Source organism: Mustelus asterias, chromosome 15 (genome assembly GCF_964213995.1).
Source record: "Mustelus asterias chromosome 15, sMusAst1.hap1.1, whole genome shotgun sequence".
NCBI classification, from domain to species: Eukaryota; Metazoa; Chordata; class Chondrichthyes; order Carcharhiniformes; family Triakidae; genus Mustelus; species Mustelus asterias.
In genome coordinates this window covers 21,307,133-21,328,595 of record NC_135815.1, presented here as the reverse complement: position 1 = coordinate 21,328,595, position 21,463 = coordinate 21,307,133, and the positions used below count along the sequence as shown (strand labels likewise).

Below are 21,463 nucleotides of genomic sequence, written 5' to 3'. Positions count from 1 at the left end.
TAATACAGGTTTAGTTTCTATTAAAATAGCTTCTATCAATTTTATCAGAAAAGCTTAAGGGCATATTCATTCAGACTATAAAATAATAGTCTCATTAAAATTAGATATTTTCAAACTACCCAACACACTCTCCCCACCCCACCCTTGTTATGAAGAAATAGGGCAGAGTACTTGCTGTTCTCAGTATGCCTCCTATATGTTACAACAATCATTTTAGCAGCACATGAAGACTTCATTTTGTGTCTCTTTCGCTCCAGTCACCCCAGTGACATCCAATATGGAGAGGGACTCCCTGTTTCCCCAGAACTGTTTGATAATCGGAGTTATTTATTGTATTCTGCTGACTCACTAAATTTGACTTTTAAAAAATCATGTTAAAAAGATAGAGAACAGGATTGCAACATTAGTGACACAGGTTAAAACTTGCATCAGTGTGGTGTCTTGCCTGACACTAGAGGACCTAATTCCAGTCTTATTCTTGGATATGCCAAGATGCTTGAAATCTGAGTTTATTTAGGCTTATATTAACACTGCAATGAAATTACTGTGAAATTCCCCTAGTCACCACAGTCCGGCGCCTGTTTGGGTCAATGCACCTAACCAGCACGTCCTTCAGACTGTGGGAGGAAACCGGAGCACCCGGAGGAAACCCACGCAGACACGGGGAGAATGTGCAAACTCCGCACATACAGTTACCCGAGGCCGGAATTGAACCTGGGTCCCTGCTGCTGTGAGGCAGCAGTCACATCTGTAGTCCTGTTTTATCAGTGTTTTAAGAAGTCGTGTTTCTCAAAAAATAGTCAATTTTGTCATTTGTGACCTGGAATTTTGAATTTATATTTCACTGGAAAATAGCCCTGAAGCATTCAGTGCACATTGGCACTACTGGCACTGACCTCTAAGTCACGAATCCAGATATTATAGTGTATCATGCCAGGCCCTGCTGCCTTGCTGGGGCATAAACATGAGCTAACAGCCTGCCTCTGTGTTGTAATTTTAATGCAATTCTACGTAGTCAGCCCATCTTTTCCTGCCTGTCCACCCAAAACATTTTTAATATCATGGAAATCTCTTGGGAGAAGATAATTAGTTCATGGCAACGCTATTACAGCATAAAATTGTAATTTAAAAATTGATGATAAATGTGGTTATAAACACATTTTTCTCTTGAAAATCTGTTCTTTTAAATCTTTTTGCGCTCTCATTTGGAAATTCTAAGCAGTGTTGTTGTAATATTGTAGCCCAGCCAGTGGACGGTGCTTTATAAATGTACAACAGTGCTCTACAGTGCTGACAAGTGGTGACTTGTGTAACTTAAGTTTATTAAAGAAGTTTGATTAGTACCACAAAATATCGCAAATCTTAACCATTCCAACTACAGATCCCAATGATCTTTGACTTGGGCAACATCCTGTACGATATGTATGAACAAATTATTCTGTTTCTGATTATCTTTGTCAGTTAAAGTGAATAGAAGTGGGTTCTTTCTTGTCCTCTTGGCACCGAAAATGAGGTTGGCTGCTGTGTTTACTGTGCAGGTGATTGCTGGGAAGTTGGATGATCACTTTCCTCTGGTGGTGTGGCAGACTGGCTCTGGAACCCAAACGAACATGAATGTGAACGAAGTGATCAGCAACAGGGCAATTGAGATTCTCGGAGGTAAACTGGGCAGCAAGGATCCTGTACATCCCAATGATCATGTAAACAAGAGCCAGGTACTCATCTAGGCCTCAGCTCCATCCTTTTGTAGTTTAAAACCTCCTCTTCTCTTTTATGGTCAAGGGAAACAGCGACAGGGGTTTGCAATATCAATTTTGTTCTATCTGAAATGTGGAGACACCGGTGTTGGACTTGGGTGGGCACAGTAAGAAGCCTCACAACACCTGATGAAGAAGCAGTACTCCGAAAGCTCACGATTCCAAATAAACCTGTTGGACTTTAACCTGGTGTTATGAGACTTCTTTCTTGTTCTGTCTTGACACCGTTTGTTATCTCGCGTGGAAAAGGAAATGTTCACTCAGTGATGCAGCTGTCTTAGTGTATTAGAAGGTTTCATTTAATTTGATTGTAGTTATTTACACAGTCGGCATTGTGTGCACGCGCACTCCATAGTTTTAAGCTGTTTGAAAATACAGCTTTTGAAAATGATTATGCACTAATACAGGATGAAATGAATCTAAAGTTCAGCATTGAGTCAGTTTTGATCCATACATTTCCTTCTCTTCCCTCGTTGCCAGAGTTCCAATGACACTTTCCCAACTGCCATGCATATTGCAGCTGCCAAGGAGGCCCATGAGGTGCTGCTGCCTGGACTTCAGAAGTTACATGATGCACTTGAGGACAAGGCCAAAGAGTTTGCTGACATCATTAAAATTGGCCGTACTCATACACAAGATGCTGTGCCTCTTTCATTGGGGCAGGTAGGTTGAAAGAAAACATATCAATTGTGGCGTAAAACCTTGCCGTTACAATAACAGATAAATGGAGGAAGAATGTGAAGGTTTTGAAATCTACCCTTAAAGAAAAAAAGAGAAATTGCTTGAAATGCACAACAGGTCAGCACATATCTGAAAGAGAAAGTCATATTTCTGGTGGGACCGTTTGTCACAAGCAGCCAGTCCACATGAATGGTTTGCTGTTGTTGATGCTTCTTGGACAGCGTAACTGAGATTTAATACTCACCATGTGGGGTGTAGCCTAGACTTGCCCACCAGTGTACTGTGCCACTGATCTGACCTAGCACTAAAGTCACTTGAATTTTGCGGCAGCTCGAAAGCATTGTTGTCCAGTAGAAATGGCTGACTAGCTACAGGCACAGCTATGGTGAAAACACTTAATCATGTGCATGAATTTTGGCAGAAAACACCTTGCATTGATCAATTTACTTGTGTATATCTGCCACCACTTAGTGACTTGTAAAGAAAATTAAGACAGGCGTAAAACAGGCTACTGATTTTCCATCACCAGTTTTGTGGTCCCACCTGAAGACCAATTTCACCCCATTCCCTTTTACCAAAGTTTTGAATTCTGGCATGAATTTATCAGGCAACCACAGCCTGTATTTATGTAGCACCTTTGAGTTGGCAGAATGTTCCACGATGCTTCACAGGGGCATTATCAAACAAAATTAGACACAGAACCACATAAGGAGATATTAAGACAAATGACCAAAAGCTTGTGAACTTTCATGTAGGTTTTAAGGAGCATCTTAAAGAGGCAGAGACACATAGGGAGGGAATTAGGCTCTTGGCAGATAAAGGTACATCCACCAGTGGTGGAGCAATTAAATTTGTGTGCACACAAGTGTTCTGGATGGGCCGATATCTTGGAGAGTTATATTACTGGAGGAGGTACAAGTATAGGGAGAGCTGAAGTCATGGATGGATCTGAAAACAAGGATGATCATTTTTAAATTGAGGCATTAGTTAACCGGAGCCAGTGTAGGACAGTGAGCATTGAGAGGATGGTTGATGATAGTTAAGTCTGAGGGTGTGCCTACACCTCAGGGACGACAACGGTTCAAGACGATAGCTCATCATCACCTTCTCAAGGGCAACTAGGGATGGGCAATAAATGCTGGCCAAGATAACGATGCCCACATCCATCAAATGAATTTAAAAAGGACATAGGCAGCAGAGTTTTGGATGACCTCAAGTTTATGGAAAGTAGAAGATGGGAGGCTGGCCAGAAGTGCATTAAAATAGTCAATTCTAGAGAAATAAAGGCATAAGTGAGTGTCTCTGCTGCTGAAACAGAGTTCGATAATGTTAGAGGTGGAATTAATCAGCTTTCATTATGGCATGGATGTGGCTCATTTCAGGGTTAAATACGATTGGTTGTCTAAAAATTGGTTTAGCCTCAGACCATTGCCAAAGGGGTGGGATGGAATTGGTGGCTGGGGAACAAATAATGAGATCATTTTGAGACGCGGAGAGTGGTGGGGCGGTGGTCTGGAGAAGTGATGGTGAGGTAGCACTGAGTGTTCTCAATGTTCATGTGAAGATTTGTGCTGTTTTTTAGATGGTGTAGCCAAGGGACATCATGAGAAATGAAAGTAAGGAGAGATTGATCCTTGGAGACCACGAGAGATCACGGTGTGGGAGCGGGAAGAGAAATTATTGCAGGTGGTACTCTGGCTAAGGTTAGATAGCTAAAAATAGAAGCAGATGATTGCAGTCCCATCAAGCACCCATGGTGGCGAGTCAGTGGAGGAGCATAATTTGATTTATTATTGTCACATGTATTGGGATGCAGTGAAAAATATTGTTTCTTGTGCACTATACTGACAAAAGCATACCGTACATCGAGAAGGAATGGAGTGGGTGCAGAATGTAGTGTTACAGTCATAGCTAGGGTGTAGAGGAAGATCAACTTAATATAGGGTAGGTTGATTCAAAAGTTTGAAGGCAGCAGGGAAAAAACTTTTTGAGTCCGTTGGTATGTGATATCAGACTTTTGTATCTTTTTCCCAATGGAAGAAGGTGGAAGAGACTATGTCAGGGGTGCATGGGGTCCTTGATTATGCTAACTGATTTTCTGAGGCAGCGAGAAGTGTAGACGGAGTCAGTGGATGGGAGGCTGGTTTGCGTGATGGACTGGGCTAAGCCCTTTGTAGTCTTGGTCAGAGCAGGAACCATACCAAGCTGTGATACATCCGGAAAGAATGCTTTCTATGGTGCATCTGTAAAAATTGGTGAGAGTCATAGCAGACATTCTGATTTCCTTAGCCTCCTAAGAAAGTAGAGGCATTGGTGGGCTTGCTGAACTATGGCGTGGGGGGACCAGGACAGGTTGTTGTTGATCTGGACACCTGGAAACTTTAAACTCTCAACCATTTCCACTTCATACCCATTGATATAGACAGGGGCATGTCCTCCACTATGCTTCCTGAAGTCGATGACTATCTCCTTCGTTTTACTGATGGTGTGAGGAACCATATCGAAGGCTGTAGATGGATGGAAAGTAACGGAGGAGTATTTGCCTACTATTTCCCATCACATCGGATGTCATTTGTAACTTTGATGAGGGCCATTTCTATTCTGTGGTGGAGGCGGAAAACCTGATTGGAGGGATTGAAACATGGCAATCCAGCAAAGCTTGGCACACATTTCGGAGGAATTACAACACCCCAGAAGCCATGGTAACACTACCAACAAAGATTACCGTGTTCCAACTTTTATTCCCACTTCTCAATATTCTTGCTCCCTTATTTGGAAATAGTCCAAATTCACCTCCTCAATTTACTATAGGGTGCAAGACATCTTGTGTCACCCCAACTCTGTAACTAGAGCCATAGACTGAAGGCAAGTGTTTATCCTGTCTTTCCTTGGACCCCTCAAGTTTACATACCATCAAATAACACGTTTCCTCCAGATGTAATAGTCACAAAGTCACATTCTCTTGACAATATGTTTTAACCCCAAGCCCCACAGATACTAAAACCACTAAGAACAAATGTTAAAAACACTTACCATAATATCAGAAAATAAAGTTTTGCAGTTAAAGCAATGCATGGCTTGCTTAGGAATAAGGGGGGAATCTTGGCAAAAAAATTCTAAGTCCAGGACGGGCGTGAAAACGGGAGAGTTTCTGACCCATTTTTGGGCGAGTCAGTGCATGAAAAAATGAGCTAAACTAAACCTCGCCTGTAGGGGAAGGGGGCGGGGCTTAAATCACCAGCAAGCCTGCTGTAGCAGCAGAGGGCACCATTGTGTATGTGCAGACCTCTGTGGCTGCACATGTGCAATGGCAACCAGCAGAGGCCTGACAGGTCTGAGAGAGAGACTTGTCAGGTCTCTGCTGCTGCAGCCAGCCTTGACCAAGCCCCACCCTCCCCCTGCCCCTCACCCTGGCGGGGGCCTGTGCCAGATCGCAAGACCCACCCCGACTTGGAAATATCACCTGCAAAGTGCACAGCACACGCTCTGCCCCCTTAGCACAGCCCAAGTGGCACACCCTCCCTTGCCCCGCCCCAGGAAGCCCAAATGGCTTCCAGTTCTACTGCGAGGCCATCGGGACTGGTCCACATTGCTGGGGCCCTGCTGTGCTTCTCACTGGAGAGAACCTATCCCAGCAAGGCCACAAAGGCAAGTGAGCCGGGATGATTGAGTCCCAGGCTCATCAATTACATGTAAATCAGCACTTCAATACATTTAAATAATATATTCAGTCTTGCGCCGGAAGTGGACCCGAGGCTGACTTCCCCGGATATCTAGTGCTGGCAAGATCGCAAGAGGCGAAAGATTGGGCGCGACTCTGATTTCACGGCTCTCGTGTGATCTTACTGGCTCGCCCCATCCATCGGCCGGCAGGGTGGAACGGTAAGTTCATTCCCAAGGTGTTATTCTAAGGACAACTACTTTTCGCCATTCCTTCAAACAGAGCTGTTGAATACAGACTCTTAAGCAACTGGGAGTCGCAAAACAATTAAATGTTGCTTTCAAAAAAACACAACAACAGCCTTCCTATAAAGAATCCCAACAGCTTTGAAGCTAAACTATTTAAAAAGTGGTTCAGGAATAAAATCCATAGACGTGACAGGCCAACAACAAACCCTAACAACGAGTAGGATTAGCAAAATCTTAGTGTTGTTGGTATTTCTGTGATGGTGAAATTTTTGTGTTTTCACCCCTGCTCCCCATTATTTTTAACAGATCAGTAAGCAATAAACAAATAAATGCACAAGGATGAAAACACACTCCACTTTCCAACAAACGCACAAAAAGGTTAAAGTACACATTAACGTTGTGCAAATATGAGTATTGACATCACATGCCCAACAATGGTGTTCGTTACTCATTTTTTATTTACCGATCAAAAATGCAATTATCCATACCATTATTCCTAATTCGAATGTGTACCTAGTGGGTAAACTATTGGAGAATGTTATTGAAGTAGAAACTGGCTATCGGGACCTAGTTTCCATTCTGAAATAGCAAACTGATGTGATGCATTGTCGTCTATAATGTGGCTGCCACTTAGGAACTGAGTGAGTTAGGAAGAACCTATATATGAATAGTTGTGTTCATGAAGCAAGGGAAATTGCTACTGGGGAGCGTTTACCATTTTAAGTGTCCGATTTCATTATCAAACACCAGATAAAGTTCAGCAATGTCAGCTCTAAAGCTCTTTCTACTCCGCTCCAGCATCATGCATCAGCCTAAATTCACCGGAGTCCTACTATGGCAGTGGTGCAATTTCAAAGGAAATTTGCCATGTTTGCTACAACCCTCTCCAACTTTTACAGATGCACCATCGAAAGCATCCTTTCTGGTTGTATCACAGCTTGGTATGGCTCCTGCTCTGTCCAAGACAGCAAGAAACTACCAAGGGTCGTGAATGAAGCCCAGTCTATCACTCCAACCAATCTATCGACACTGTCTATGCTTCCTGCTGTCTCGGAATAGCAGCCAGCACAATTAAGGACCCCACGCATCCCGGACATACTCTCTTCCATCTCCTTCTGTCAGGAAAAAGATACAAAAGTCTGAGGTCACGTACCGACCGACTCAAAAACAGCTTCTTCCCTGCTGCTGTCAGACTTTTGAATGGACCTACCTCGCATTAAGTTGATCTTTCTCTACTGTGACTAAATTCTGCACTGTCTCATTCCCTTCCCTATGTACAGTGTGCTTTGTCTGTATAGTGTGCAATAAACAATACTTCTCACTGCAGACTAATACATATGACAATAATAAATCAAATTAATTTCTTTTTATCCCCAACTTCCCACACTCGCAGTACTTGCAGCTTCTCAGAGCGAGATTGCTAATTTTTGGAAAATTGTAACCAATTTTGTGCTGTGCCTCTTACTGGATTGAGATTACTCAAGCAAATGGAAAGTAGCATCACATCAGCTAGGTTGATTTGAAGCACAAGTCTCCAAGATAAAAGGTTAACTTGCGAACCTGGTCTCTACATATTTAAAAATAGCCTGACTGTGGTGTCCTTCTGTGGAAACAGTCTTTCAAATTGACTTGAGTTACATTGTGTTAGGTTTTTGTTTGAAAATATTGGTGGAAATTCACTGCCTGTTGTTTTTATTCATGTTTAGGAGTTTAGTGGCTATGTACAGCAGATAAAATATAGTATTGAACGGATCAAGGCTGCATTGCCAAGAATATATGAGCTAGCAGCTGGCGGGACTGCAGTAGGAACAGGATTGAACACGAGGATTGGATTCGCGGAGAAAGTGGCTGCCAAAGTCTCCGAGCTGACAGGTCAGACAGATCATTGAATGGTATATGTGCTATACCTTTTATTGATAATTCAGTTCTGTTTTTAAAAATGTTTATCATTTCACTGTTTTTAACTTTAAAAAAAACATGTGTGAGACGTGAAAAAATCCAGTGTGTACCATTGCAAAGAGCTGAAAAGAAAACCCATGAATGGAGACACGAAGTAACATAAGAACATATGATCAATTTTCCAAAGCATTAACTTATTTTCCTGCCTGGATGGTGTCTGACCTGCCATGCATTTTGAATGAGGATTCCATTTTTCCATATACAGTGCTCATTGGGGACCATATCAGCAATGTGATTATTTGTGTGAGGCACACCCTATCGCAGCACTTTATCTCATTTATTTTCAGACAATGCTGTTTAACAAAATTAGAACAGTAGACTGAATTTTGACAAGTTAAACACTAAGCTTGTTACTAGACATCTCCCTATTAGGATATTCTAAGCATTTATTCCTTTTTTTTTGTCTTTTCTATTTTTCTATTCCTTGTCTCCAGCTGTCTTGCATTAAAAACAAAATCCCTGCAGCTCTGGCTCACAGCAAAACAAAACCAATCTTGCTTTGATTAGTGAGAGGTACTTCTGTGTTCAGTGGGCTCAAGCTGTCAAATGCTGGCAGGACCATCATTACCTTTTGCACGGAGAAATGTTTGGGTTTCCTACAGTTACACTGGCAGCGGGTGGTATTCAGCGCACATCAGAATGTGCGATTATAGCCCAGTTGGCAGGGGGTAGACTGCAGGCACATGCCGAATGATGACAGAAAATAATGCTGCCTTTATCTTCAGGTCTACCATTTGTAACTGCACCTAACAAATTTGAAGCTCTAGCTGCGCACGACGCCTTGGTCGAACTGAGTGGTGCCATGAATGTTGTCGCCTGCAGTTTGATGAAGGTGGCCAATGATATTCGTTTTCTGGGATCTGGACCTCGCTCTGGTTTGGGTGAACTCATCTTGCCTGAAAATGAGCCAGGAAGCAGCATCATGCCAGGTAATCCTGCGATCCAAGTACAGAAAAGTATCCTGTCAGAAGTTGCTATTTGGATGTATGTTGCTTACCCTATCTTGTGGAGTGCTCGCGTGACACAAAATCTATTAACTGTGGTTTAAACTTCATTGCAACACATTTTTAAATACCTGCACGTTTCCCCCGCTTCCTGGATTGACTGCTTCTTTTCGAGCCTGGGAGACGGTGAGAGTAGAATGCGGTATTAAGGGTATAGGTGTGTCCAGTGAGGTTCTTCGCTTTGGTCGGTGTGTGGATGGAGGATTTGTTTGTCTTGTAGCCTGTTACATCTCTACACCCTCGCTATGACTGTAACACTACATTCTGCACTCTCTCCTTTCCTTCTCTATGAACAGTATGCTTTGTCTGTATAGCACGCAAGAGACAATACTTTTCATTGTATACTGATACATGTGGCAATAATAAATCAGATTAAATCAATGGTACAAAGAAAAAAAAGAGCAGATGTCTACCTCTAAGGCCAAATGTATACTTGTAAATCTCTCAGTAGGTTTGCAGAATATTTGTGCTTAAAAGCCCTTGAGCAGAATAATACTCAGAAAATGACATTGATATATCTCCCAGAAATGTGAAGCCATAACGATGGACTTTAAAAGTACACTTAATTATATTGGGATATAAATCTTTACCGTGGTTACATATTTGCTGCTAAAGTGGAAGTACTAAAACGTGTATTTTAAATCTCGAATTTTGCTGAAAGGAGTGACTTGGTTTGAAGCGCTTCATCTTGCACTCTTCAAGACAAACACAAGAAAGCCAAGTTTCCAACAATCTCAACAATTTATACCGCTGGAGAAAAATGGGTGTTGGTATGTCGGCAGCTTCGCTCTGGCAGAGGCATTGCCATGGAGAAAATAACAGGGAATTATGGGCTGCCCAGGCTAATAGCTGCACTAACAACCAAGTTAGGATAATCAGCCAAACTTGAAACATGGCTCATTTAAGCATTTTAGAAGTGACACACATTCATTCACAGGAACCTATTCTCAGCAAACAAAAAAATATATTTAAGCCGTGCGCCTGTTTTGTGTTACCCGGAAGCATGGGGAGCCTATAATTCCCCTGTTGCTTTTTCCATGGCAACGCCATGGTCAATCAGAGATGACTTGCCAACCAGTCAGCAGCACCTTTTTTCCAGTCGTATATATTATCGGGACCACTTGTAATTTGGCATTCTTGCATTTGACCTGCTGCGTGCAGAACAAAAAACTTCGGCAACATGTGTCTCCTTTCAGCATTCTCCAAGTTCTGGGCGACAAGTGACGATTTTAAATGTATGAATGCTTGCACTAAAGTAGTAGATAAATTAATACCTAGTGGTTGCTTACGTGCTAATATCAGCAGCTTTATTTTCAAATTGTGATTTTAATAGCTTGCTATTAAGAATTTCCAGGTGTTTGCAATCTTTTAGCAAGTTAGTTGGAATTATGCAGTGCACTTTTTTATTTCCGTTTAATTTTCTCTCTTTCTCTAATGGCCCATATAGCATAAATATTCCTCCATCAACAACCCAGTCAGGTGGCGTAAGCTTGTTTCTCCTGTAACTGTTGTTTTGGCATTTCATTCTTTTAATAGACCCTGAAACAGCAGTGCTCAGCCTGCAAATGTAATTTTCCTCTTTCACTTTAGCTGATGCTGCAGTTTGCTAATCGAGGCATGCTGGAGTCGCAGAGTTGCAATTCCCATAGTTGTAAGATGGAGGTTATTTGGCTCTGTACACTCGCAGGTAAATGGAGCCCTGACAGCAAAATCGATTTAAGATCCTGTCTCTCCAGTACCATTGGGTCCTTTAAAGGCTGTTGTGGTGGCAGGTGCATCATAACTCCACTGGTATCAGCATTTCTCCAGTGTGAAGATGTGTTCCGAGATGTGAGAGCAACCTGTACTCTGATTCTTTTTTTAAATATCCGAGAGAGCATTGACACCATTATGTAAGTTGGTGGGGATGGAACATGTGGCAGGACTTGCAGCCAGCAGTCTTGTTTAAAACAGAATCGACGCACTACAGAAGCTGGACTATATTTAAACAGAATCCGAAAGCAATTACAGCAAGCAGGACTCCACGACTGAAACTCGCCTGATAAAAGCAGGATTATCTCTCCAGTTAAAGACAGTGAGTGGTGGGTTGTGACAAAGTACGAATTGTGCACCGAAAATCAGTCCCTTTAATTCTGGTGTCACGATATGCTGATGTTTTTTTAATTCCTCTTTTTATTGAAAAGTGAGACATGTTGCCGAAGCTTTTCATCTTGCAGTCATCAGGACAAATGCAATGTAATTTTACTTTTTTTTCCATCAGCAAGGTCTTAGGCTAAACCAGTGGTTCCCAAACTCTTTTCACTGGGCCGCACTTTCGGAATAAAAATTTGCTCGCGTCACTCCGAATTTTTTATTGATAAGAAATACATTCAAAAACAAAAAAAAAAACTCCTAGCAGTGCTTGATTCATAACATAGAACACAACTACTTTATAATATGATCATGGGACATCCAGAAAGTATAAAACAATCACTTTGGAAAAATATCTAATCCATGTTTAAATGTTTCTTTGATTGTCCTTGAATCTTCCCGCCACACTTGCCAACCTCTCTCGCCGCACCAGTGTGGCGCGCCGCACCCTTTGGGAACCACTGGGCTAAGTCATATCTTCCCAGACGAGTTATCTTTGGGAAACTATGCATGCGAACTTGATTGTCCTTTGTGTTAGTAGACCAAAAAAACCCACAGCAAGACAGAAAATGCTGGAAATGCTCAGCAGCATTGGTGAAGAGAGAAACAAAGTCAACATTTCAGCGCTGTGAACTTGCATCCAAACAGAGAAAAGTTTGTAATGATGACTGCAATTGTGTCGTGTCCTGCTCTCGCCCTGAATTGGAAAGCTTCATCTACTTTTACTTCCAATTTCCATCTTTCTTTGTTTCATATGGTCCATCTCCAACTCTTCCTTTCCCTTCCTTAACCTTTCTGCCTCCATTTCTGGTTATAGTCTATCAACTAATAATCGTTATGAATCTACTGATTCCCACAGTGAACTTGACCATACTTGTTCATACCCAACATCTTGTCAGGATTCCATTCTCCCAGTTCTTCTGTCTCCATCATATCTGTTCTGATGATGCAATCTTCCACAACAGCATTTCTGAGATGTCTTTTTGCCTCAACTGTGGATTCTCCCTCACTGTTGTTGACGGGGCTCTTGACCATGGGTGCTGCATTTCCCTCATTTCTGATCTCATTCCTTCCCCTCCCTCCCAGAGCCACGATAAGGTTCCCCTTATCCGTGCCTTCCATTCTACTTCCCCGTATTAAACGGATCATTTTCCACCACCGCTAGCACGATGCCACCATCAAGCACCTCTTCCCTTTTGGCATTCCAAATGGACTGTTCCCTCCTGATATCCTAATCCACTCCCAAAACCCGTCCTATTCTCATGGTACCTTTACATACAAACACGAGGTGTAACACCTGCCCCTTTTACCACCTCTCCCTCACCATCCAAGGCCCTAAACACTCCTAGGTAAAGCAGTGATTTATGTGCACTTTTTTCAATCTTGCCTCCTATATTCACTGCTCACAATGTGATGTCCTCTATATTGTGGAGACAAACACAGACTGGATGACTGCTTTGTGGAACACCTCTGTACAAGGCTGACCCCAAGCTTCAGGTGGCCTGTCGTTTTAATTCTCCACCTTGCTCTCGCACTGACATCTCTGTCAATGGCCTACTGCACTGTTCCAGTGAAGCTTAGAACAAGATTGAGGAACAACACCCCACCTGCCTTCTGGACTCATTGTTGAATTCAACAATTCCAGGCTGTTACCCCAGTCCCAATTTTTATTTCCTTTGTATGTTCCGGTATTGCTCTTATTTTCGCTTCCTGACAGCAGCATACCTGCACTGAACACATCTTTTGTTTCTTTGGTTATGGGGCAAGAAAAGAAACAATCTTTGGCCGTGAAAGACTATGTTGTATTGTTGTCCAGGAATTCATTTTTTTTTTCCTGGCTAGCATTTCTTGGGTAACTATCCAGATAGGTAAGTTTGAACCTTTCGAATTCTCCAACTCTAATTCAGACTTGCGAGGGGTCCCCAAGAGGATCTTCTGAGATATAATAATTTGGAGACTGCAAGATCTGGGCAGTTATGTTCCTCTCTTCACAGATGCTGCTTGACCTGTTGAGTATTTCCAGCAACTTCTGTTTTTAGTTCAGATCCTAATATCCGCAGTATTCGACTTATCAAGAAGCTGCACTGCCAGATTTTGGGACACCAGAATTGACTGAGACAATGTTATGGGCGGCACGGTAGCACAGTGGTTAGCACTGCTGCTTCACAGCTCCAGGGACCTGGGTTCGATTCCCGGCTTGGGTCACTGTCTGTGTGGAGTTTGCACATTCTCCTCGTGTCTGCGTGGGTTTCCTCCCACACTCCAAAGATGTGCGGGTTAGGTTGATTGGCCATGCTAAAATTGCCCCTTAGTGCCCTGAGATGCGTTGGTTAGAGGGATTAACGGGTAAATGTGTAGGGATATGGGGGTAGGGCCTGGGTGGGATTGTGGTCGGTGCAGTCTTGATGGGTCAGATGGCCTCTTTCTGCACTGTAGGGTTTCTATGAATTGTTAAGCTTGAACAGGATAGTTGCTGATCTTAAGGAAGGCAGTTTTACCTTTAGCACAAGAAAATGCTTTTTGCGACCATCGTGCTTTCGCTGCAATAGTCACTAATTTAGTGAAAAGTGCAATATCTAGTAATGTGTGATTTAATTTTCATGGCAAGTGTAAATTGTGTTTTCTATGTTTTGACAGGAAAGGTGAACCCCACACAGTGTGAAGCTGTTACCATGATAGCGGCACAGGTCATGGGAAATCATGTTGCTGTTACTGTTGGAGGAAGCAATGGCCACTTTGAGCTCAATGTTTTTAAACCCTTGATGGTAAGCACCAGGAAACCAAAACTAATTTTTTCGAAGGAATTAGACAGTGTTTACTGCAGAGGTCCAGATGTGGAGATTGCTACATATGAAGTGATATGACGTGAAGAAGTGCGCTAAGTAACTGTACAATAATTGATTTTCTTCTAACCCCAACTATATTTGATGTACGGACCTTGATGTTTGTGCAGATTTTAAAAATATATTAATCTGCAAAAATTATAGACTGTTAGATTGTATTATGGGCGAAAATTGATTTCTAGAACCATAGTGAGCGCCGCATTACTAATGCCAAGATGGTGCAGACCAAGAGCAATCATTCGCTTTTGATTGGTGGTGGCGGCAAGTAGAGACCACAGCTGCAAACTGGAAGTTCAGATTGCTACTGGTTGTCTCCGGGACTTTGATAATAAAGCCACAGAGATTCATTGCCTGGTGCATCCTGTGAGATGTCTTTTGGAAAGCTGTGGATTCAGATGCCGTCTGCGATGTATATCAGAGAGCAGAGCAACAAGGAGTTCTCCCAGGGTCCTGACCAATATTTATCCTTTAAAATCACTTTTAAAAAAAAATCTGATTAATTATCTCGGTGTATGGGGCCTTGCTGTGTCTAAATTGGTTGTTTGCATTTTACTGTATTGTAATGGTGATGCACTTCAGGACTACTCCTTTGGCTGTGAAATTCTTTGGGATGACCTGAGATCATAAATGTGACTCTGCTATAATGAAATTTAACTTTCCTCTCCTGCCCCCCTAAAGCACCTATTGCAGTGGCATTATAGAGATGCAAGTCATCGAGACTGGTCAGCTGAAATGCAAAACTGAAGAAAAGATTGGCATGGTCGAAGTGTTTAAAATATATTGGGCGCGATCTCACCGCCCGTTCATGCCATGTTCCCGCTTCGGCAAGGACGGAGAATTTGGCGACCAGCCAAATCTCCATTCACTGCGGCGGGATTGGAAAATCCCACCGGCATGCACGGTGGTAAGATTTTAGCCATTGTGCTCTGCATGGTCCTTCACAATTAAAGTAGCCATTTCAATTGCATAGACTTTCCAGTGCAATAGCAGGCCTTTTGTTCCGTGGTGGTGAATAAGCTCCACACAAGCCTCGTCCAACTCCATTTACTTAATTTCACTCCATTCATTTCTTCCTCGTGCTACTTATCCAGTTTGCTCTTAAATTATGTTCTTCTCATCCATCCCATGTAACGTTGTGCGTTCCACATTCTCACCTCTCACTGAATTGCATTTCTGGTTTTTAAAGTTAAAGTTTATTTATTGGTCACAAGACTTACATTAATACTGCAATGAAGTTACTGTGAAATTCCGCTAGTCACCACACTCCATCGCCTGTTTGGGTCAATGTACCTAACTAGCATGTCTTTCCGACGGTGGGAGGAAACCGAAGGAAACCCACGCAGACACGGGGAGAACGTGCAAACTCCACACAGACAGTGACCCAAGCTGGGAATCAAACCTGGGTCCCTGGAGATGTGAGGCAGCAGTGCTAACCACTGTGCCTCCATGCCGTTTTGTTAAGGAGCTTTAAAATCTCATGTAACTTGCCTTTGTAGTTGGTCTTTAAAACATAGCCAGAACGGTAAGCAGTACTGAATTATTTTCGGGAAACTGTGTGTGCTGGAGTGGATGACAAAACAATCTTCAACAGCAGTGGATCTTCGGGGTCTTGAGGAAAATGAAGCGTGATACCGACTGTGTCCTCCCTGCACACAGAGACTTGTTAATCCATAGCACAGCAATTTTGTAGTCAGCTGATTTTGTTTTTGAGAGAGCCTAGATTTTGGGCTTTGTTGGAAGTTAGAGTTTTTTGATACAAGGAGAAAGAAATGACTTGCGTTTATATATCGCTTTTCACACAACCACTAGACCTCAAAGTTACAAGCTGATGAAGTACTTTTGAAGTGTAGTTTCTGTCATAATATAGGAAATGCAGCAGCCATTTTGCACACAGCAAGATCCCACAAACAGCAACATTAATCTGTAATCATGGTGTCGATTGAGTGATGAATATTGGCCTGGGAAATGGGGATAACTCCCCTGCTCCTCTTTGGAAAAATAGTACCATGGAATCTTTCATATCCATCCATCCAAACCCATCCAGGTTTCCTCCCAAAGTCCAAAAATGTGCAGGTTAGGTTGATTGGCCATGTTAAATTGACCCTAGTGTCAGGGGGATTAGCAGGGTAAATACATGGGGTTACGGTAATAGGGCCTGGGTGTCATGGAAGTTTACAGCATGAAAACAGGCCCTTCGGCCCAACTTGTCCATGCTGCCCTTTTTTTCTTAAAACCCCTAAGCTAATCCCAATTGCCCGCATTTGGCCCATGTCCCTCTATACCCATCCTACCCATGTAACTGTCTAAATGCTTTTTAAAAGACAAAATTATACCTGCCTCTACTACTATCTCTGGCAGCTTGTTCCAGACACTCACCACCCTCTGTGTGAAAAAATTGCCCCTCTGGACACTTTTGCATCCCTCCCCTCTCACCTTAAACCTATGCCCTCTAGTTTTAGACTCCCCTACCTTTGGGAAAAGATATTGACTATCTAGCTGATCTGTACCCCTCATTATTTTATAGACCTCTATAAGATCACCCCTCAGCCTCCTACGCTCCAGAGAAAGAAATCCCAGTCTATCCAGCCTCTCCTTATAACTCAAACTATCAAGTCCCGGTAACATCCTAGTAAATCTTTTCTGCACTCTTTCTAGTTTAATGATATCCTTTCTATAGATCCTTATCTATCTTGACTTCCAAAAGGCCTTTGACAAGGTGCCTCACGGGAGACTGCTGAGTAAAATAAGGGCCCATGGTATTCGAGGCAAGGTACTAACATGGATTGACGATTGGCTGTCAGACAGAAGGCAGAGAGTTGGGATAAAAGGTTCTTTCTCAGAATGGCAACCGGTGACAAGTGGTGTCCCGCAGGGTTCAGTGTTGGGGCCACAGCTGTTCTCTTTATATATTAACGATCTAGATGACGGGACTGGGAGCATTCTGGCCAAGTTTGCCGATGATACAAAGATAGGTGGAGGGGCAGGTAGTATTGAGGAGGTGGGGAGGCTGCAGAAAGATTTAGACAGTTTAGGAGAGTGGTCCAAGAAGTGGCTGATGAAATTCAACGTGGGCAAGTGCGAGGTCGTACACTTTGGAAAAAAGAATAGAGGCATGGACTATTTTCTAAACGGTGACAAAATTCATAATGCTAAAGTGCAAAGGGACTTGGGAGTCCTAGTCCAGGATTCTCTAAAGGTAAACTTGCAGGTTGAGTCCGTAATTAAGAAAGCAAATGTAATGTTGTCATTTATCTCAAGAGGCTTGGAATACAAAAGCAGGGATGTACTTCTGAGGCTTTATAAAGCACTGGTTAGGCCCCATTTGGAGTACTGTGAGCAATTTTGGGCCCCACACCTCAGGAAGGACATACTGGCACTGGAGCGGGTCCAGCGGAGATTCACACGGATGATCCCAGGAATGGTAGGCCTGACATACGATGAACGTCTGAGGATCGTGGGATTATATTCATTGGAGTTTAGGAGGTTGAGGGGAGATCTGATAGAAACTTACAAGATAATGAACGGCTTAGATAGGATGGACGTAGGGAAGTTGTTTCCATTAACAGGGGAGACTAGGACGCGGGGGCACAGCCTTAGAATAAAAGGGAGTCACTTTAGAACAGAGATGAGGAGAAATTTCTTCAGCCAGAGAGTGGTGGGTCTGTGGAATTCATTGCCACAGAGGGCTGTGGAGGCCGAGACGTTGAGCGTCTTCAAGACAGAAATTGATAAATTCTTGATTTCTCGAGGAATTAAGGGCTATGGGGAGAGAGCGGGTAAATGGAGTTGAAATCAACCATGATTGAATGGTGGAGTGGACTCGATGGGCCGAATGGCCTTACTTCCGCTCCTATGTCTTATGGTCTTATGGTCTTATAATAGGATGACCAGAAATGCACACAGTAATCCAAGTGTGGCCGTACCAATATCTTGTACAACTTCAACAAGACATCCCAAGATGTGGGATTGTAGTCGGTGCAGACTCGATGGGCTGAATAGCCTCCTTCTGCACTGTCAGGATTCTATGTTTCCGTTGAAATAAGCGGATGGGGCTTCAATTAAAATTGTCATCTGAAATGCAGCACTCCCTCAGTACTGCGCTTTTTGTGTTCAAACCCTGAAGTGGAGCTTGAACCCTTTTTTTAAAAAAGACTGCAGTGATTGGACATCATTGGGTTGGGGAAAGAGTAATTTACATTACTGTCAGACATCACCATTCCTGATTCAGATGCATTTGATATGGTCACAAAGATTGAGCGGTGTTCAGTTCTTTTTTTAACCACTGAAGATGATTTAATGCATTTTGTTTTCTCTTCCAGATCAAAAATGTGTTGAATTCAGCACAATTGATTGGAGACTCGTGTGTCTCCTTCACAGACCACTGTGTGGTTGGAATTCAGGCAAACACAGAAAGAATTGACAAGTTAATGAACGAGTCACTAATGCTGGTGACAGCACTGAACCCTCACATTGGTAAGAGAGTAATCATTAAATAGTGCTTTTTGTTTTTCAAATCAAATCAAATTTATTTTGGGAAACAGCTGATTTCCAGTCGGGTGCAGAGCGGCGAGATATGTGGGATCGATAGTCCTGCTCTAACCATCATTGCAGTGTAAAAATCCCTGCTACAGGCCAGCACTGAGTTTGAATGTTATTTGCTTCCTCAGTGCTTTGTAGAAAGATTCTGTTCAGTGCCCAACAAAAACCTAGTTTGTCATCATGTACTGATGGGTAAGTTGAGACAAAATTGCTTCATCCTGAAAAATCTCATATGACTTGAATCAGGAGAGCAAGTGAAACATTGCCAACTGTTCCTGAATGGAGTTGTTGACTTTTTTTAAAAAAATCAATCTGCAGCACTTGGAGGGTAGAAACCATGACCTTTTTGGGACTGCTTGTGTGTCAACATAGTAAAAAATGCAGGCTGTTGGCTGAGAAGACAGCTGGTGATATTAGCTGAGATGATTTGGACGCTTAACTAGTTTATTCATTGTTAAAGTTGGTCTCAGAGACTCCAACTGGTACTCAGAAAATAAAGGAGTAAACTTAGTGGGTTGGGGGATAATTGACAGCGTTGCGCTGGGTGCTTCACTGTCAGTTTGGTGAGCCCTTTAATGGTCAATATTGCATTGTCTGTTTTTTGTTTTATTTGTTGGTGGGACATGGGCATCGCTGACTGGCCAGCATTTATTGTCCATTCCTAGTTGCCCTTGAGAAGGTGGTGGTGAGCCGCCTCCTTGAATCGCTGCAGTTCACGTGCTGTGGGTTGACCCACAATGCCGTCAGGGAGGGAATTCCAGGATTTTGACCCAGCAACTGCGAAGAAACGGTGATATATTTCCAAGTCAGGACATTGAGTGACTTGGAGGGGAACTTTCAGGTGGTGGTGTTCCCATGTATCTGCTGCCCTTGACCTTCTAGATGGAAGTGGTCGTGGGTTTGGAAGGGTTTTTGCTCAGTGTGAAATAAAGGAGTCCACAGGAGGTTAAGAAATTTGTAATCAAGTGATTTGGTACTTTGAAGCTTTCATTGCTGAATACTCCAGTAGTGTAGAAGTAAGGAGCTCTTGTTCCTGGGTAGAGTGTTTTGGATTTCTATACCACCTTTACCACAGTGAAGCATCCCAAGTCACAGCACAGAGTCATAACAAAAATGGATGCTTAGCTAAAAGAGGAGAAATTAGGAAGGGTGGTCTGAAAGCATGATTGAAGGGATTTTTTAGGGAGGTGTCTAAAGGAGAGAGATAAAGAGCATTAAGGAGAAGATTCCAGATAGTAGTACTCAGATGGCTTAAGACATGGCTGCCAATGTTAGAGCCAAAGGAGGACAGTGGCCAAATAATTAAACTCTGCCTGATTGGATGGGGATGTGTTGAAGACTTGCTTATGACTTTTAAACTGTCCTAAAATGGGAATGTTCAGATGGTACTGGCACCACCTTCTCGAGCATTTGACCTTGGCTTGAGTCCGTGATGAGAAGATACAATTGTCCGCCTCCAGATCCTTCTCCAGGGATAAACACCTCCAGCATTTGCTGCATCCACAAGGAAGACACTTTATTTCATTTAATAACTATATAATGAGATAAACTTTTAAACCAATTATTTATTTCTGGTATGTGGGGATTACTGGTGGTGGCCGCATTTATTGACTTGAAAAGTTGTTGGTGGGCCCTCTACACAGAACGCGATGCTTCAGAAAGTGAATGTGCTCCCAAAGTAATCTTGGGTAAGGAGTTTCAGGATTTGGTCCACTGATGATGAATAAACAATATGATATATGTCCAAGTCAAGATGGTGTGTAATTTAGAGGGGAATTTGAGGTTTTGAAAATAGCAATTGGCCAGGTTAAAATTTTCTTGTTGGTCGATAGGACATACCTAGATAATTTTCCACAATGACGATCAGATACAAATGTTGCAGCTCTCCTAGAACTCTGGTATCTAACTAGATGGTGATAGTGGAATGGCGAGGTATGCTGGCCTAGGCGGTTATATAATGTGGTGATTCAGTGGTCCTTTTCTGTATGCTTTTAGCTTCATTCTACAGTGTACATTTTTGATCAATACTGGCACGTTTAGTTTTTCATTGCAGACAGCTGAGAACAAAATCCAGTTACGTGGCTTGCCCTTTGGAGTGGTGTGAAACGCGACCTGCCACAAAATTGCTGGAGGAGTTCGGGGTTGTTTTGTCACCAAGAAATGATGATTGTTATTTCTCATTATCAACAGGCTATGATAAAGCAGCAAAGATTGCCAAGGCCGCCCACAAAGAAGGAACAACACTAAAAGAAATGGCAGTAAAGTTGGGATTCGTTACACCAGAGCAATTTGAACAGTGGGTCAAACCACATGAAATGCTTGGCCCCAAGTAGTTTTTAACAGTATTTCAGCTTCAGTTGTTCTATAATATTGGAAAATAAATGTTTTGTGAAAACTGCTAATTGCAGACCGACTGTGCAATCTTTATTATTTAACATGCGGAACACATGGCTATGTGCAAAGTTTGCACTCTCCACATAGTTCACTTCTGGAGAGCAGGAACACAGTTCATAAGTTCAGATACAAATATTTCTTTCTATTACTGCCACCTCTGCAGTTAAATGAATAGATACACCTGAAGGTGAAACTTGTGTTCATACTTGAGACAAACCTACACTGGACTTCAGACAAGTCTAACAAC

General features: G+C 42.6%; 1 protein-coding gene across 1 annotated transcript in view; it reads left to right on the top strand.

Moving 5' to 3' along the window:
• Positions 1–21,229, top strand: part of fh (fumarate hydratase) — a 32,063-nt gene extending 10,834 nt beyond the window's left edge. The window contains 7 exon segments of the mRNA XM_078229649.1: positions 1,468–1,715; positions 2,238–2,420; positions 8,054–8,219; positions 9,032–9,235; positions 14,078–14,205; positions 18,603–18,756; positions 21,013–21,229. Coding sequence (XP_078085775.1) covers positions 1,468–1,715; positions 2,238–2,420; positions 8,054–8,219; positions 9,032–9,235; positions 14,078–14,205; positions 18,603–18,756; positions 21,013–21,155 — 1,226 coding nt within the window. The 3' untranslated portion in view covers positions 21,156–21,229.
• Positions 21,230–21,463: the final 234 nt, after the last annotated feature.